The 20304-nt window shown below is 41.7% G+C and overlaps 1 protein-coding gene across 10 annotated transcripts in view; it reads right to left on the reverse strand.

The window, feature by feature from the left end:
• The window catches only part of KCNMA1 (potassium calcium-activated channel subfamily M alpha 1), a 422031-nt gene extending 404352 nt beyond the window's left edge, over window positions 1-17679 (reverse strand). For all 10 annotated transcript variants that reach the window (XM_065746496.1, XM_065746495.1, XM_065746491.1 and 7 more), the window contains exon 1: window positions 17014-17679. In XM_065746496.1, the coding sequence (XP_065602568.1) occupies window positions 17014-17322 (309 nt within the window). In that variant the 5' untranslated portion in view covers window positions 17323-17679. The remainder of the gene's footprint in view (window positions 1-17013) is intronic.
• Between the last annotated feature and the right edge of the window lie 2625 nt (window positions 17680-20304).

A 20304-nucleotide genomic window follows, 5' to 3' on the forward strand; every position in this document is an offset into this window, starting at 1 on the left:
CATAATAAAAAGATTCCATTGTACACCACGAAGGTAATCAGAAACTCAATGGATAAACTGGAAATCAGTTGTTAAGTTGCTCACTAATATTTGGCTTCAGCAGAGGTTAGACTGCAGACATTTCAGTGCATTTGGAAGCCAAAGACTTCAGGGCACCTTTAAACTGCAGAGTACTGCTGATCAGCTGTAAGCCTTCCTGGCTTAAATCCACTTCTAGACTAACTCAGCTCAGAAGAGTATTCATGAAGTTTAAAAAGGGGTTGCAGTAGGAAGGGTAAGAGAGAAAGGGAAATATTATTTGATTTTCCTGGAGGGGGGGGGGGGGGGGGGAACCTGAAGATGCCTATCTTAGATGTGAAACTGCTACACTATAACAAAGCACCATGTGTTTTCCAACATAACTACACAACACTGTGGAATAGCAAAGATTTGTTTAACATTATAAGCATTAGCCTCCCATATATATTATAAATAACTATTTCAGGCCTCTCTTTGAAACGCGAAATATTCTGGGGTATCATTAATCTACTTCTCATGTAAACATAAACAGCATTAAACCCCTTCTGACTTTTGGTAATCTGTCCTGCCAAAATTCTGCCACTAATGAGGAAACATAAAACAAACTCTGCAGGCAACAGGCCTCCATGTTCTGATGTTCACCTCTGGGAAAAAAAAAAAAAAAGAAACAACATAATATCCAAACATGGAGTGCCAACTCCTGTGCAATTTATTGCCATTCTGTGTGGGAAGCAGCAACTTCAGACAGGATGAAAGAGAAGAGCATTACAGAGCAAAATCCACAAACTCATCCATAGGAAAATCTATGAGAACTATACAGACTCCAAAGATAAGTGAAGAAATGGCCTAGAAAGGCACAGATGCACCAAGGTATCTTGAAAATTACGTATTCTCTTTTCACCCTTCTCCGTAACATACACTCCTCTCATCAAAGCACTTCCCTTTCTTTCACTCTAATCTTGAGAAGCTGTGTTTAAATTTCCCAAGGGCTCGTCTTTCAGTAAGCGTGCAAGGTGTTGCACTTGGGTCAGGATCTCATAGGTGTACAGACAGGAAGAACTCACTGAGAGCCCTCTTGCAGAGATGGACTTGGGGGATTCCCTTCTGGTCAATGAAAATCTTGAATCACAGCGAGCACTTAAAGCTAGGAAGGTCAAGAGCATCCTGGGATGCATCAAAAGAGGGGTGGCCAGTGGGGCAAGAGGGACAATTGTTCCCCTCTGCTCTGCCTTCCTGAAGCCCCTTCTGGAGTACTGCATCCAGGTCTGGGGCCCCCAGTGTAACTGGCAATGGAGCTGTTTGTGTGGGCCCAGAAGAGTGCCATGAAAATGCTCAGAGGGCTGGAGCACCTCTACTACAAAGAAAGCCAGAGGGAGCTGGGCTTGTTCAGTCTGTAAAAGAGGAGACTCCAGGGAGACCACATTGCAGCCTTATAGTACTTACAGGGAGCTACTAAACAGGAAACAGACTTTTTACACAGACTGATAGTAATAAGACAAGAGTATAACATTTGAAACTATGAAATGGGAGGTTTAGGATAGATATAAGCAGGAAATTTTTCACTCAGAACGTGGTAAGGCACCAGCATAGACTACCCAAAGAAGCTGCAGGTGCCTCATCACTGAAGGTGCTCAAGGTCCTCATGGGGCCCTGGGCAGCCCAACCTGGGGGGGGTAGCAGCTCTACCCATGGCAGGAGATCAGAACTGGAGGGGCATTAAAGTCCCTTCCAACCCAAGCCATTCTATGCTTCTGTGAACTATGCTTCTGTGAAGTTTGCCCATTACAACATTTACGTCTCTGCTATAATAGCTATTTCAGCAAATAAACCACATGAAGTTCTTAACAAATCTACAATGGTAAGAAAAAAGAAGACTTACTGAAAACAAATGCAATGTATTAAATGGCTGCCCACAGCTTTTACAGTCATTTAGATGCTAAATTCTTTCTCATTATCTAATTGATTTGAGGGTGGTTGTAGAATTTATCTCCACAAAAAAAGATAAACATATCCAATTATTTACTCTTGCATGCATCCTGCAATCTACTACAAATATCTTCATTTATCCTGATAGAGCAGCATAATACATAAACTTCTAAACTTTGGTGAAACTGTTAACAGATTTAGACATCTATGATATAAAAAAAAGTATGTATTTTATACATACAGGATAGAGCTATGACCTAAGAATTGAAACATTCACAAAAAACAGCTAGGCTGAAAGCAGAATTTATGTATTACATAGAACTTCAACAAATTTACTTATTACTCTGAAAGATATCCTTGCAACTATAGAGACCTATGAGGATACAATACCCAAAATAAGAATGTGAATCAAGCTTTTAATTTTATTCTTTTTACTTTACATTAAAAATGAAATAAAATAGAAAATAAATAATTTTAAAAAGTTAAATATTTATATTGTCAGTAAAGAAGATTTTCAGTAAATTCAGTTTTTCCCTTTCCCCATAAATAAAGTGCAGTTGAACTGAGAGTTCTGTAAGCATTCCTATTTTGACAGAAATATATTCTTCATTAAAAATGAAATTCAATTCTCTCCACTATGAAAAGTCAGCCAAGATTTATGTAATCTACCAAGGAACCTCAAATCTTTCACATTAAAGACAGAAAATTCAAGTAAAATGAGAGACAAATTCATGTGAAATTTTCATCAGGCTTTTGTGTTGTGGTTCCCCTCCTGAAAGAGGTGAAACTTACACAGTGAGATATAAAAGCTCAAAGAAAGAAGAAAAAAAAAAAAGAATGAGGATGAAATTTCATTTAAAGGCAGGTAATGAGATTTCTTGAAGCTGAATAAATATCTAACCAATCAGATACTAGTGTTCACAAGAAGCATTGTGCCCAATTTCCTCCATTTCTTTTAGACTCATGCCAAAAGGCCCAAGCACTTGCTCTGTCCTCATGAAATATTTCCCCAAAGACTGTCTCTTAGAAGTCTCCTATCAAACATATGCTCCATAACACAGGCAATGACATAGAAATCATGCCTAACTTGTGCCATTACAGAATCAGCATGTGCATTAAGGAAGTCTGCCAAACTACAGACACATACCATCCTTTAATCTCTTCCCTGCCATTTCTTTTCTAATCTAATTAACTTCTTTCCAGTATTTATGCTGTTTACCTTTTTCATGCCTCCCATCTCAGGTAATACAATTCAATTTTTACAGTCATTTTTACATTTCTATTCCCAGTGATACTATGACTGCATTTAATGCACTGCAAAGAACTTGAAGAACATGGTAATTTGAGCAACAAAATTGTCCGCACAGATTTTGTATTCTTCTTACAGAAATAACAGTTTCAGAGCAAAACAGATTGATAGCATACCTTTGATTATTTTCACTACGTACAATAGCTTTCCTTCTGAACAGTTACACTGTTACCCTGAAATAGTGACCTTTTCCAATTCAAATAATTTCAATCCAATTAATTTTCAAAGAAACACATACAGGCAGTTGTATATATTCTTATAGGATGGATTAATCACATATGACTTCTTAACAGCAAAATGGAATATCGCATTAACCCTTTGACTTACAAGTGATGCTCTAAGCAAACAGTAAATAATCTAACATGGATTATTCTTTTGTTTGTGATGTGCTACAAATTGCAGTACAAGTTATATAAGGCATTGTATGTTTATTCTGGCTCAGATTCTTTCACCTGCTCTCCCCTGGCACTGCTAACACTACCAGATGGGCCCATTTTAAATTTAATTAATTTGCCCCGTCTCCTAGGATTTCAAAGAAGTAAAGCACTGACAAGAACCCTGGTTCTTTCCTTTCTTGGTTACAGAAAAAGAACCTAGATGGAGATTTTCCTTTTAAGAACAGAATACAACATTCACAAATAAATATCCGGGGAGAACACGTGCTGTTCAAAGAAGCTAAAAATAGTACGATCAACAAGCATACGTTTCACTGGGAACCTTCCTAGACTCTAAAAGTAACCTTATTCTTTAGAGTCGGTGTGAATTTAGGTATTAAAAAAAAATTAAAAAAAAGCTATGAAGCAAGCAAGCACGTTCATCAGACTGTATATATACAGTGTCTACTGCATGAACTCTGCATACCAAACTACACAGATGCTCTTCTTGAATGTTTTCATTCCGTCATGTTAATATCGATTCTTTCAAATAAATCCAACATGCTGCAACTACGTTTTTGTCTATTCAAAATAAAGGTTTTTTAAAGTTATTTTATTATCTGCTTACGTGAGTTTAAACTTCTTTAGTAACTTTAACTAATGAGCAGGAGGCTGTTAATGAAAACTTTTGCTCATTCTGATCAGGACGTAGCTTTGCAGATGCTTTTGTGAGCCAGTACTTTAGAACCCCCTCCTCTCCTGTCACTCCTTACCACCTAAACTCAGAACATTAGATGCACGGGGCAGAGGATAACCCCTTTGTGAAAACCAGAAATGGGACTTGACAGGAAATTGCTTGGCTTTTGAATACTACAATAACAATACAGCATTCAGATTCTCCTTTGGGTATTCTGAGGTTTCAAATGGACCTTTCAAGTTGCCAAGTTCAATTTCAAATACACTACGCTTCCCGTATAGAGTGGAACGTTTTAAAGCACTACCCTAGGACCCCAGTAATTAACTTGCAGAAAACACTACTAAAACCTTTCAGTCCTCCAAACTGAACTCAAACTGCGCTCAAGAGTCAACCCAGCAGAAGAATAAATTTTGCTTCAAACATAAATAGAGCACAGAACATAAACAGAACATAAATATAAGCACAGAGTGGCTTACAACCAGTGCTGCCACCTCTCTGGAGTCTGCCTGTGTAATGCATCTCTTCTGATACTAAAACATCTTCACGATGTTCCAGCTCCTAGTGTCACACAACCACATACAAACATCAAATTTTCATCTCCACAACTACTTTCTTAAAGGTGCTGAATCAAGACCATGTGACTAATCAAAAGCCTTAGGCCAGAAGACAAATAGAAACGATCTGTAATCAAGTTCTGAATAACCTGATGATTTTTCCAATACTTAGGATCAATGTAGCTTTCTCTAAAAAGAATACACACTAAAACACTAATTTACAATCAGTAATTTTTAAATATTATATATTCTTTTTAAGTATAGCTTGGTGTTCTTCTAAGCTATGATAAATGAACCCAAATAAGCCAAAAAATAACTTGGCCAAATAAAAATCAAATACCCAGGAACCAATCCAAATTTAAAGACACAACGAACCCTCTACTTTAACCAACATTAATGGCTAATGTACTACTATACTCTTCAAACATGTAATTAGCTTTGAGATTTTTAGATGAACTGCCACTTCCATCAGCGTACTGAGAACATTCTCATTTACTCATCACAATCAGATCTGCCAGTTTTAGAAGACATCATTGTATACTTCCTATAGGAACTGAACAATAGCCTACAGTACCCTACGTTTGAATACTCTGAATACTGAAAATCCAAGGTGTATCTTACAAACCAACAAAAAAATTACAGTTAGACATCTACATCTGAAAGAAGTCTGTTTCCAAGACTAAAACTTCTTGTCTCTAAGAAAAGACAGCTCAATCTGAAAAATATAACTGCTGAAAAGCCCACACTTCAAATGGTGCCTCTACTCTTTGTTTACAAAAGAACAATTTTTACTGAGCTGACAATACTGAACATACAAAAGAATTTTTACAATCTTTTTATATTTCTAGAAGCTTTTCTAGAACTTTTACCTTTAATTGAAGCTTTTATCGCTATTCTCTCCACTTCTATGAGATGTTTTGGGGGAGAAAAGCTCTGGAATTTTTACAATCAAGTACTCACTGATACAGAGAACCCTGAAAAGAGTTTGGGCACTAAACTCGATCACTTCTTATCACTGTCACGCTTTTTTTTTTCCCCCTAGGTCAAAGAGGCAACACCTACTTTAACAGACTGTCCCAAAGCAATTTATTTCCTCCTCAGACAGAATGCAAAATATTTTTATCCATACCAATTTAATACACTCTCCAAAATTCTCATAAGATCAATAAAAAAAAAAAGAGATCATTTTGGAATACTTATACTGAAATCAATAGTTCTTTCACACTCCAACCTGTGACATTTTAAGGCCATTATGTGTCATCCAAAGTCACAGATCTTACCAGAAACTTTGCCAGCCAGCTGGTTCACTGCCCCATCCTCAGCATGCAGCCAGCCTGGGGCAGCCAGCCAGGGCCAAAGCAGCCCAACAGACAGAAGCCCGGGAGACCTAACACAACTCCAAAAACAATGTTACAACACAGTAACAGAAAGAGCTCTCTGGAAGAGCAATTATAGGTAACTACATTCCTTGATCTTGTTTAAAATTAATAAATAAATAATCAAAAATCTCACCTCAAAAATAAAGGCAGAAACTTGTGAAAAATCTAGTCTGGTATTTTCCCCTAAAAGCACGGTCTAATCAGAGACTAACTGCTATTTGCAAAAAGCAAGGTCTATTAAGGAAATATCAGAGCTTCCTGCTAGTAACCCATCAGCAGTTGTACCCTTTGCTCTGAGGATGGAATGCAAGTGCAGCTATGAGGTGTGCTGGAGCTCATCTTCCTGCATAGCTTCAGCTAAAGGCAATCCACTTAGCAACTCCAGAAAACCTAGACTTTACTTTCAAAAGTACATTCATTCTTGAAGCATTTAAGTGAACAAAGCTATATTCACCAAATAGACATTGAGAAATTAGTATTTCCACATCTACTAGAATAGAAAATCAATTAGAGTGATGCTTAATAATTAAGACACTTCACATTTAAAACTTCTCAATACTCACATTTCAGCCACAAAGTCCCTCCTGCCCAGCAAGAGGATCCATAAAAGCTTCCACCATTTAAGGGAAAAGAGCTACTAGGTGCTGACTGTCACAACCCATCCTCAGTGCAGTCAGGTCTGGTGCTTTGCTGAGAGCCTCCTTAGAGGCTTTTAAGTTTGAATTCATTAGTAGTATCAAACCATAACCTCAGGACAAGTCCAGTCTTAAAAGGCATAATCAAAACTATTGCAGCCAGAAAATCCTTAATTTGCTCCACTGGATTAAATTCAGGGAGGCTTTTTTAAGTGATATGCCGTGCAGCCTAGCTTCAATAGCCATTAAATTAGATCAGGTACAGTCTCCAACACTTTCACTTCATATAAAAACATAAACATGGAGTAAATACCACATTACAGAGATCAGACACCTTCACAGAACTCATCCTGTAATCAGGCATGCTATCAACCAAATTAATCCTCTCTCAACTTCTCAAGGGTACATGAACTCAGCATAAATGCTGACCAACAGCCTCAAGATCTACCTACCGTGATCCCAGCTTCCAACACGCCCACCTCCTCAATTAACTCAACTTGACCCACCTGCTAATAGGATGCAGCTGTACCCCAGCTGATCAACAGTGAAGGATTTTGGTAATTAGTAAACCAACAGCTTTTTTCTGTTTCAGCACCCAGTGCAACTCTGGAGTATTTTCTGCCATACCCTTGAGCTATTTCAGAAATAAATATTACTTGTTACAAAACTGAATGTTCGATTTCTCCATGCACATAAAGCAAACAGAGAAGTCCTTGAAATTCTGGATTTACTTTGTTGCTTAAAAAAAGATGTAAACACTTCACCCTACATATTTAAGTATTTCCCTCTACAAAACGTGAATGAAAATCTATTCACTCATTCAACCACTCCTCAAAAAGGAATGCTTCTGAATAAACCTTCTCCAGTCAATTGTAAGGCTGCATTTTACTTTTCTACACAGCTAGCACAGAAATAAAACTAAGACCTATTCACTAAGCCCTTGGTGCTTCTCACCTTAAAGCAAGCAAGCCTAAAGACAAATAATTATATGTACAGTCACCAAAAGCAAAAGTTTATACACAGCCATGTTTAAACAACTGTAGCCATAGAAATGACAGCCTGTTCAGATTACTCCCTAGTTTCAATATGGGAGCATTAAAAACTTGTTTCTGACTTATTTTTTATTAAAGCTAGACCTAAAAATGCAACTGAATAAAATAAGTATGTTTGTTTAGGGGCTATGTATCAATCTCCTAGGAAAAGAAAATTAAAATTAGAGTATTAGATTAGTTAATGCAAGAGAGTAGCTTAGTGGGTAGGGATGGTGATAGAAGGATGGTTGGACTAGATGATCTTGTAGGTCCTTTCCAACCTAATGGATCTATGAATCATCTATGAATAGCGCTGCTTTAAAGAGCTTTAAGTCTGCGTAACTTCACAAACAATGCAGCCAAGAGATTAGCTAGATCCTATTCAGCTTGAAATCCAGGATATGCCTTAAGGTCAACATCAAGAAGAAAAAAAAGAAAGGACAGTTAGCTGGATTGTAGCTATCTTCACTGACAAACACCTAAGTAAGGAAATACATTTTCAAGAACAGATTAACAATGAATCTTCCTAAAAACATCTGAAATTATCAACACCTCTAAAATAAGACTCTTAAGTTAGATCTTAAACACAAATTTGGTGCCTAAACAGCTGTTTTGGGGAAGTACTGACTTCAGTTTCACATACTAAACCTAAATAACTGCTGTGAATTTTCATTAAAAATTACACATAACTTAATAACATAAATTGGAAATCAAAATAAATATATTTTTTTTCCTTCCACTGCTGGAATTACATCTTATCACTCAACTCAAGGATATCAAGGTTTTCCTACTGTACATATCATTTAAGTTAACACTAAAAACGTTATCATTCAAATAATTCAAGCAGAGACAAAACTAAATATTTTGGACAGCATTTTCCACTTTTAGAAAATGAAAAATTCATTATATTCTAGGGTCACGTTCCAGTGAAGCAAACAGCAAAAATAAACTGAGAATTTTTATTGATTTTTAATAGTTTTTTTTCGGAACAACAGATATAGAACATGAATTTTCTTACTACTCATGAAAAGACAACACTACAACTTACTCCTGTAAGGAGAAGGAGAGGAACTAAAGCATTAGGTCAAATTTTGAATAACCCTATAGCAAAAACCAATCTCTCTATTTCAAAGAAGTAACTCCTTAACAACATATTCCACATCTCCCTAAAAAATCACAACAAAACAAATGTTCACTCTAACCTTATTCCACAGGCAGCAGAAAAAAAAAATAAAGCTATGGTAAAGGACTCAAGGAAACAATAGATTTCTCCTGAAAGTCTTAATATGAAAATTATGTGAACATAGAAACACCCGTATAATGTTTCTCATGTTGATGAAGTCAAAAGAATTCAGATATACTGGTAACAGAAGAAAATTAACCCAAGAACCTGGTGGAAACTTCCCACCTACTACAATGAACTTATCAGAAGTGTATAACTAACACATTAAAAAAAATCCTTTATGCAGAAAAAGATTCGTACCACATAGAAACATACCCTGTGGCATTTTTTGCTAACTAGCTAGCTGCTCTCCTTTCAAGCGATAAACAAAAAGGCAGAAGGGTGTTTCTTTTTCCTTCAGTCCTTAAAACCCAACTAGAGTTTCTCAGCTTCATTATGAAACAGTATTTATAGTAGGATAACCTAGAAAATGTAAAACACAACACTGACCTGTTGATTGGCAAATGCACTATCACAAAGTGACAGCAAATCACTTGTAGCTAGAAGATTCACCAGGATATCTGAAAGCATCTGAAGTGCCCTACTGCTCTATACCATCTATGATCTTTCTGGGTCAAAGAAGCTAATAACCTGTTTCAAATAATTTATGTCTAGCAGAATACCAGTGTAAAATCAAAAGATAGTTTGATAGAGTTCACAATAGAAGAAAGAAAAATGCAAGGTGCTTAAATAAAGATTCACAGTACAATTATTCTATTTTTGTAATATGAAGGCCACCACTTGCAAATAGTTTTTTAAAGCCACATCTATAATGTTTCCCCTAATCTTAAAGCAGAAAATAAATCCAGCAGCAATCTAGCACTACAGTTAATCTCATCACTAATAGCACATTTAAGAGTGAGTCACCTTTTCAGTTTAACAAGAGATATCACATTACATAAGTATTTAGAAGATATCATGAAAAAAATGAAATGGAAGAAAAAAAATGGCATATTTAGTCAGCACTTGCTTGGGCAAATGGAAACAAACCTGTATTACAAATTTATTTCTCAGTATATAAAAATCAATGAAAACGTAACACAATAGAGCTATATCTAACAGTTATAGCGACAAGCCTCTCAAACTCTAGCTCAGTTGTTTTGGTACATTACAATTGTTTATTATGTTACAGCACTTCTCAGCAGCCTTCTGGCTTGGTAATGAGATGTCTTTTTTTATCCATTTTATGTTAGCAGCTCTGATACCTGCGCATATGTGGTGACGTTAAGTGTGTGCAAAGGGATTTCCAGGACTGACAACACATCCCTGTCTGCAGGCAAGCCATGGAGCAAGAGACCTTTGCTGCTTCAAACAAATATGCACTTATTGCATCCCTAAGAAACACGCAGTGTTTGTCCACGTACATCAGTCTGCAGGAAAGATGACATGACAGGATACTGCCAAAAGTTCAAGCACACAGTTTTGACTTTAAAGAACAGTGGGACTGGAAGGAGGGGTAGTCTTAACTTGAATGGAAAAATACCTCATGTGATTTTTAAATATGGTATCTAATGTCAAAATCCCAGACCTAATGGCTGCAATCCAAGTAAATCTATGTCTCTATAATAAAAGAAAAAAGCTTTTAAAAGCTTAAAATGTTAACATAAGAATCATTTGGAAAAAAACAAAACCAAAACTGATTCATTTAGAACACTGTGAGCATCTCGGCCTGAGTCCAAACCAGTGAAGTTATTAGGATTGTCTCCCTCTATTTCAACAGACTTTGGATAATGTTCTCAGTTTCTGTAGCTCTCAAGCTGACAAATATATCCAATATATCATCTCAAAGCAAACTGAGCTCAACACATGTCAGTGACAGCACATTCATTTAAACAGAACTACACATACTATATATGGGAATAAAGTGTTCCTTACAAAGATGCAAACCCGACGTATTCTCATGCTATTAATACCACCAGGATTCAAAATGGGCATTTCCTGACCAATACATCTCTGACAAGCATGGGAGACAGGTGTCTCCTTTTTTCATTTACTCATACAGCTATATTATTGTCAAAAGTAGCAACAGAAACTTCTGCTGCAATGCCACCTTCTCTTGTCACCTAAGAAGACCTATGTGCCATAAAAAAGCATATTTGCATTTAAAAACCACGGGGTCAAATCTGGGGTCTACTTAACCCTGTGTGAAGTTGGTATAGGCTTTACTCCAGCCTTGCAACCTCATAGGGTTTTGCACTCCCTTCACAGGATGGGAGCAAGAGTCAGGCCATAAGCACTCAAACATAGCAGCATTCAAACCCAGTACAGAAACAGAGCATTTTGTGATAGCAACGTCACTTGCAATGTCTTTTAAAGGCACTGAAGTGATGCATATGAGAGAAAAATACATTTTCAACAATTAATATCCCCACACACAACGCTCCAGAAATCTTTCCCTTAGAAAAATTCTACCTGAGCTGTATTCAATTCACAGACCTCCAACTGGAAATTTGATCATCTTCATATATGTAAAATGTATAATTAAATGCAGTGTCAGTAGCTATGCTTAATGGAAGCAAGAGGACACCCCATCCTCTAATTTCTTCCAAAATTTTATTATTCTTCCATCTCACTAACTTCTCTGGAACTTCTGTCCAACCATTTAACACTAGAACGCATCACTGCTTCTGAATTAGAGTCTGATCTTGCAGACGTTATCAGCAGCCAACCCTGAAATTCACATAAACTTTCATCAGCGTGAGCTGGATTCCACAGAGCAGCAGAGCCAATCCCCGCACGTCCCTTTGGGGGGACCAGTGACCACTGTTCTGCATTTTGCCTGCTGACTAGAGATTACTGCTGCTACTGCTTAAGATTTGTCCCAGGAAGGACACTCAATGACTAAGATTCACAATCCACTTTCTTGCAACAGTACAGTACAAACATGGAACATCATTGCTTTTCTAATTATAATCATTAGATCCTGTCCCTACAGAGCTTATACTTAGAAACACTGCTCTCAAATTTTTCAATGTTTCTGTATCTGGGACTGTAAATTGTCCTCATTCTGCATTAAGAAATCCCACAGCTTCAAAACTGAGTGTATAGATCGTTGTTATTAAAAAGCTTTTTATTTTCTATTGCAGGCATCTCTTACGTTGTGCTAAACTGCAAAATACTGTGAAATCTAACCGTTTCCAATCAGCACCTACAGATTTCCAAATGTGTGAGTTGCAAATTCTTTCTAAGCACAGATTTTTCTCCTTAAATGTATGCTTTGCAAAGCCTTGAGAATAAGCATTACACTGCATCAAAATAACTTTTCTGTCAAGATTGTTAGGTTTACAGCTTAAAACCTCGTCCATACATTTTCTTTTCTGCATACGTAACCAATCTGATCATGTCTTTATAAAACGTGAAATCCATTATGAGCTCCAGGAAGCTGAAAGTGCTTCCTATTTCACAGCAGACCAGCAGCCTGGCAAAGAGCCACACAACCCTCTCCACATCGCTGCCTTCTCCACTTGTCCCAGCACCATCTGCAGAGTCGCCAGCTCCCCTTCTCCCAGTCCTTGACCCCTGTGCTGTGCCATGTCCTAGCTGGCCACCTGTGTGGTGGGACATGCGCAGAGCATTTACATACAGACCACCTGACAGCCATGGGATGGTAACGATCCTGTTTTGCAATCCCAATCAAGCATGTGACTGAAGGGCAAAACGCTTCTCAGCCCAGCGTTAATCTCTTGAGCTCCCAGTTGTTCATCACCTTCTGCTCAGTCCATCTCTGAGGGAGTCAAAGTGAGGTTTCCACGTGCACATTTAAGTGAAGGCATCTCCTTAGCTGCGTACCCACATGTATCTTCTAATACATTCTACTTTCCTGAATAGATGGTGCCTTGCTTTGTGTTTGTTTCTTCCGCTCTATCTGAAGTCTTACTCAGATGTTGCTAGGAAATCAACCAACCTAGCCATTTCAGAGGCAGTGTGGTAGTTTTAAGGAAATTCATAGTTAATGTTCCAGGACTCAGAGGCCTTGGTGAAAATTCTTAACTTCTCATGAAAACGTTCTGCAAATATTGTACTTCCAGTAAAATTTATATTTTTCTATCGAAAACAAACAGGAATGTTGGTCAATTTCTATTGCCCCAATCTAGCACTCTGTAGGCTATTACATTTCCAAAATATGTAGAATAATATCACAGGAGACTACTGCAGCTTGTCACTGCAGGCCAGCAACTGCCATCTATAATCATGGGATTCATGTGATACATAGAGTCCTGGACTGTGTGCAGGAAACACTGAAATCCAAACGTGGGCACAGTGACAAAGACACACCGAGGAGCAGGGGCACAGGGTCCAGCCTCTCTCTCTTCATAAGGGGACAGCCCACACTTGCTCTGCACAGCCAGCCTCAGGAGCAGGGTGCCCCAAATTTGGCTTTTCTCATTCCATGGCACCACTTTCTTGTTTAAGAGCTCTTTCAAAGCAAACCCTGAGCATCATGTAGTGTTTATGAAATGGAAATTGCCCTTCAGGAGTGTACAAAATGCAGTTGCAGATCCATAAAATCAAAAGAATTACAAATCATATAACAGTATCTAGTTACTCTGTCCAACTGTGTACATCACTGCGAAGATTTACTTTCTTTTTATGTATTTTTCCAGAAACAAGACCAACTAATAACATTGCTCACAGTCCTTTAAATGGAAATCTCACACGTTACCTTCAATACACAAACAGGAATGAGCTGCTCAAGGGACAAATGCAAGGCAAACAGAAGACGAGTTGTTTAACAAAATCTTTTCTTAAAATGTGTGTGTAAGCACTGTAGAAAAATAAACATCACTTGCCATGTCTTTGCAAAATCACTGTACCTAATTTCATAATAATTTCATCTAAACCAAATTAAATAAAGTAAAACAAGGGCTTCAATTGTAATGATTCACATTACATGAAACACTGACAAAACAGGTCAAGATACGTATTTTTCTTTCTTGGCAGTCTTCAACAAATGCCATCTCACAAAGGAAGCACAGAGCCTACAAATCCCGTAACTTCAGCAATCACTGTTAGTATCTGATTAATGTTAATGATCTATTAGTGTACAGTGGAATAAATTAGATATGGAGTTTCAAGGAGCAATGTTTATCATTCTGTTACCAGAAGTTTTTGTACTTTCAACTTAGAATATCTTGACTTTATCTCCACAAAAAAGAAAATACCATACCGAAATTTCATATCACAAAGTGTTAAACTGTTAGTGCCACAATTTTAAATTCCAACCTTAAATTTTAAGAGTTGAGGGAAGTAAAAGTTCTAAATCCTACCATGAAATTATTAAAAAGGCTCACATTTACCAAATAAAGTTGACAATCACTGACAAATCTGAGGAATGTAATGTTGAAATCAGAAAAGAGCAGGAAGAAAATGAAACTTCTTGCAGTGCCTTGCAATAACTTACATGGATATAGGCATTCTGATAGCAACTCTGTGCCCTCTACCTATAGTATATATATAAGTTATCCAGCAAGAAGCCATAGATACAGGGATGAGAAAGATTTCTCCTAGTTCACTCGCTGGGGCCACTCTACGCAGTGGCTGAGAGGATGCTGGCAAGCAACCTGCAGAACAGCACATGAGCTGAAGAGAGAAGGAAAGGTCCTAACACAGAGAAAACTTCTTCAGTTCCACAGCAGGAGGAGCTACTTAATGTGAAATGGCTTTTACTAGCAAGTCCAATACAGTCAACAAAGCACGTGTGTGCTTTTGTATTTTTCACCTGCAGCCCTGGCAGCCTGTCCCAAGTTATCATGCAGCACAAAGCACGTGCTTGGTAACAGCCAAGTTTAAGGTACCTCCAGGTGCTCCTTCAGCCCTGATACCCTAAATAGCAAAAAATAGTGTTCTCAAATAACTAGTTACTTCTTACCCACACAGAATTCCCCCAAATTCCCCATTTCAGCCTGGAAGGAGTGCAGGATCAGCCCATGACAGCTCTTGCCCTCCAGAGGCTTGGAAACCCTTACTAGCACACCAGACACGATCTAAGAGGAGACATCTACCTCCCCCTGCCTTCAGAGCCCCCTCTCCTCCTGCCCCGGGGTTCGCTCAGGGCCATAGCAGCTCCTCCAGGTCTCACACATGCAAAACACTAAGATCTTGCAACCCTACGCAAGTGCCATCTGTCAAATCACTCAGACTGTAAGAGTGGGAACCCCTTAACAACACCTGTTATTTAACTAACAGATACATGCAGACTAGAAGGTTTTGAAGACAATTTAGATATGCTTTTCTGTACTGAATAAGAGCAGAATTATCTTCTTGAACTATATCCAACAATGGGGTTCTGGACCAACAAGACCCATGTCCTGATGGGTCTTGTTGGTCCAGCACCTTCTTTGGTCAAGAGCCTTCTTTGCAGAGGTCCACGCATAGGACCTCTGCAAAGAAGGCTCTTCGCTCTACTTCAATTCTCTTAAGGAAAGGTGCAGTAGGCAATGACCTGTAGGATTCTTTTTTACCTTTAGGATCCCCTTTAGCACTTGCAGTTTTGTCTCATTGTGCAGAGAATACTAAATACAGAAGAAACTGAGCATAATTCTAAACTACTCCACAACCTGAAAACTGCCTTGTAGGAAATGGTATTTTGCAAGAAACGTGCATTTTCACAAATGCATTTAAGCTTTGTCATCATACCTGTCTAACACCTCTCCAGAGAAGTTTGGGTTTGGTTTTGTACAGAATAAAAAATGTTTACAGAGAAATTATACAGCCTGGTAGGCTCCCTACAGCTTAAGGCCAAGTTAGCAGCTTTTATTTATGCTCTCTCTCTTGTACTCTCTTCTTCCATAAAGTTCCTTGCAAGCGTTCCACCTTCCTATGGCAGAGAAATGGCTCACTCCAGGCACTCACTGAGCTCAAGGTGAGCGAAGCTGGAGACCCTCACACCATAACTTTGCTGCTGTTTCCCATACGTGCTGGATGCTGTGTGGAGCCCTATGGAGTGTGCTTGAAGGAGAGGAGACAGGAGAAAAGGGAAGACAGCTCACTGTACGTCAAAGCAAACCAGCAACCTAGCAACCATATATTAAAAGGTGAGTGTGTTTCTGTGGGTGTCCATGTGCCAGGAATAACTTAAGCAGATATTATTCCATTTGTAATCCAAAAAATGTGAAAAGGGAAGGGGAGAAACTCCAGCTGCTGGTCTATTCTGGGGTCTGTCAAAATCCACTTTCACAAATACAGAGTCTTAACACTTTATATCCCATCTGTCTTAAACAAAAATGAACGTCTGGACCTGGGCGAGCTCTCAGCCTTGGCTTAATGGAGACCTTCAGAGCAGAAGTCGACCTTACTACACTTTCTTTCTGCCGGTCATACGCAAAAACACAAAAGGCTGAGAGGTTGATTCCAAGATATGGCAATTAGGTTAGAGAAATGTGATCCAGTGCCTTACTTATGAATGTACTCAAGCAGATACTCGCACCTAATTTTTGAGACATGAGAGATGAGAATCTAGAGTCGTGGAGAACTAGCCTTAAAAAGACTGAACGGAGTGAGAAGTTCACCTCGTTAATTTTGCCGAAGTTTCCCACGCACGGAACGGAGGGCTCACGCCGCGCAACGAGCACCACCGCCGGTCCATCACGCGCGGCCCCGGCGGTGCGAACAACTTCTGAACCGCACCGTCCCAGCGCGCTATCGCTTCGGTACCCCCCAGAGCCGCGTCCCCATGTGGGCGAGGGGGGCCGGGGTCATCTCTCGGGGCTCGCCCACCGCCACCAGCCTCGCTCCCCGTGTCACGGCCCCAGGCGGCCCTGCAGAGCGGGCACCGAGCTTTCTCCCACCCGCAACGCCGAGAGGTGTCCCGGGCACAGGCTGGGCTCCACTCCTCACCGCCACCGGGAAAAGAAGGGGAGGGGAGTTACCTTGTTTTTGACCCCGCAGTGGCAGCAGACAGTCCACAGGTACTTGAGGGTCCTCCACAGCAGGATGATAAACAGTCCCCCAAAGAAAGTGACCATGGATGAGGCGAGGAAAGCCCACCACATGCGCTGTCCGCGGCTATCGCAGGGCACCTCCATGGTCACCGGGATGATGAGCGCATCCATCTTGGGCACATTGACGGGGGAGGAGGACGACTCTGTGTTGAGATTGTTGGCGTTGATATTGTTACTCATTCTAATGCCGCCGCCGCTGCCGCCCGGGTAGGAGCCGCCGCCGCTGCCATTTGCCATAGCTAACAGCGAGCCGGGCGCCCAGGGGCTGCCGAGAGCTCCTCCCGCCGCCAGCGCCCCCCAAAAAGCCCATCACCAGCCATATTGCTGCCGCCGCTCAGCGGGAAAGGGAAAATAACGGGAGGGAGAACAAAAAGCCGAATCAAAACAAACAAACAAACAAACAAACAAAAAATAATAGAGAAAGAAAACCGACCGCCGCAATCCCCGCTCCCTTCTCGGGAGCCGGCAGGCCGGTGAATTCCGAGCGTCCTCCTTGCGCGGCGAAAATAATAGCAGTAAAAACGATAATAACAATAAAAAAAAAGAATAATAACGGCAAGGTAGTCCGCTCCTCAGCTTCCCACCCCTTCCTTCTCCCGCATACGCAGCCCCCGCCCGCCCACCCCAGAAAAAATCATCCACCACCACCACCGCCACACGCCGACGCCGCCGAGCGTCTCTCCGAGATCCCCAGCGCTGCGAGCCCGCTGCCGCCGCGGGGATCGCTCGGCCTCCGCCGCGGATCTTCCCGGAGGTGCTCTGTTATTATTGTTATTAGTCTTTAACTTGTTATTAGCGATACTCAGTCCCCCCCCGCGCACCCTCCTCCTCCTCCTCCTCTTCCAAGTCCAGCCCCTTCCTCTCCTCTTCCCTCCGCGGTGCCGGCAGCAGCCTCCTGTGGCTCCTAATTCATCCTCCGCTAGCCCATCTGCGCGGGCGCTGCCGCCGCCGCCGCCTCCTCGCCCATCCTTCAGGCTCACGCTGTTGCTCCCACACGCGCAGAGGCACCGCCGGTTCCCGCCCCTCCTCCCCGCGCGCCGCCGCGGGACGCGCTCCGCGGGAGGGTGCGGTACGGGACGGCCCGGGACGCCGTGCTGCTCCGAGGGAGCGCCGGCTCAGGCGGCTCTCCGGCTCTTCATGGGGCTGCCGGGTTCCACAGGCGGCGAAAGAGGCGTGCCGGCGAGGGGCTGAAGCTGCTCACAGGTGGCGGCGAGCGGCCGCTCCGACAGGTCCCGCCGATCCAGGCGGGTCCATCGCCGCCGCCGCCGCCGCGCAGTGGTCCCCGCAGCCGCGGAGGAGAGGGGGCGGGCGGCCGGTTCGGAGGATGTCATGACGCAGCGGCTAACGCACGGCGCGGCCCCGGCCCCCGCCGCCGCGTTCCCCGCGGAGCCCATCTTGCCCGCGGCAGCCCGGCGCGACATGGCCGGGGGATGCCACCACCCCGCGGGGCTGGGGAACGGGGCTGAGGGCCAGGCAGGGCCGCGAGAGGCGGCTGAGCTGCAGCAGCAGGTGCTCGGGGTGCGGGAGGGCTCTGGCGGGGCCGGGCGGTGGGGAGCGAGGAACAGAGGCCGGGGCTCACTCTGCTCCGAGGGCGTGCTGGGCTTTTTTTTTTTTTCTTTTTGTGAATGGACACAGGGATGTGTGGCAAACGGCCCCGGAACGTTCCTGAAGTTAACCCTTAGAAATAGGAACAGCGATTGATGGTGACGTATCAGAGCTAGGAGAATCTGGCAAGAAAATCTGGATCACTATCTGCTGCTTTCCCCCCCCCCCCTCCCTCAGATTTCCACTGTAAAGCAGGTGATTGTTTATTTCTCTATTTAATTATCGACCTCTTCATTTATTTACTAATATTTACTAAATAAAATCCCCATTTGACACACGGTCTGCTCACCCAGTTGCCTGCATAAAGTATCACATAGATCCTTTCATCTTTCCATGGGCAAAATGCAAAAGCCCATATGAGCGTGGCCTTCCCCCAGCCCGTGCAGTTACACTGTTATGCACAGAGCCACCATGGCATGATGGTGAGCTGGAAACGTGTGCCAGGAGTCACGCCTGTTTCTGCGACAGCCATGAGTTTGTTTGTGTTTTTTACATAAGTGACAGTAATGACATTCTTTGGGTCCTCAGAATTTTTATGGGTCGCTAAACCTTTCACCTCCACTTTCTTTTTCGATAACAGCACTGTTGGTTTAGCACTGTGAGTTTACTGCTATGCTGCACTCTGGTGTGTTCCTTCAAGGAAAGGCTTCCTCCTGCAGGGGGGTGTTAACGGGAACCTCTGAACAGAGAAATTAAGAGCCAGTAACATGGAAGTGCATATGTACAATTGATGAAACACTGCATAACTGTATCCCAGGGGAAGACTGACACTCAGTTGCATGGTGCACCTGGAGCAGCTGCTGCCAGGGGACTGCTGTAAGAGAGGGCTAACTGGAGGACTCCAGGGTGCAGCATACATGTTGGGAAGAAGTGTTACAGTTGCCACTCACAGCCTCAGGTGGGCTGCCACCTCCCCTGGTCTTTATCAGCCCTCCCTGCAGTTAGAAAGCCACCACACTGACAGTATCATGATGACCAGTTACACACCTGGGGTCCTGAACCCAATCCCAATGGCCCTTTCCTCTGGGTTCAGGGCGTGCCTGTCCCATCACAGTTGCACATCCATAAGTCCATTCATCCATCAGCAAACCATGGAATGAGGTCAGGACATCAGAATGCGGCCTCTCGATGCCTGATCTTCTGAAGGGCTGCAGGTGCTCACAGATGCCCTTACAGCTAAGCAGAAACCCTGAGCCACAGTACTGTACGCATAGATACAAATGATGGTCCCAAAGTATTGCTAGGCTCAAGCAAGCCAAGTGCACTGAAGACCATATTCTCAAATCATTTGAACATGTTTATACAACATCTACAGGCTTAGATGGAGATAGGAGGTTTATTGTGAGCACGTGTACAAAACACTGGCTGAAGTTCTGCTACTCAAACATTCATATTCTAACCAACCAGTACATGCATCAGGACTTGTAGTTCAGAAATGTCACGCTGTATACCCGGGAGTGATCTGTGCTAAGTGAACTCCTGTTATTTATGTAAACAGGCCTCAATATAATGCAAATATTTATGATGAAACTCACACACAAAGAAAAACTGATTGATGCCTGGTGAGGCATTGTCACAGAGAAGTTTGCTTACTGTAAGCTGTCTGATAAAGGC

The sequence above is a fragment of the Cyrtonyx montezumae genome, unplaced genomic scaffold (assembly GCF_038088225.1).
Source record: "Cyrtonyx montezumae isolate F1298 unplaced genomic scaffold, pur_monq_1.0 scaffold_4, whole genome shotgun sequence".
Lineage (NCBI taxonomy): Eukaryota > Metazoa > Chordata > Aves > Galliformes > Odontophoridae > Cyrtonyx > Cyrtonyx montezumae.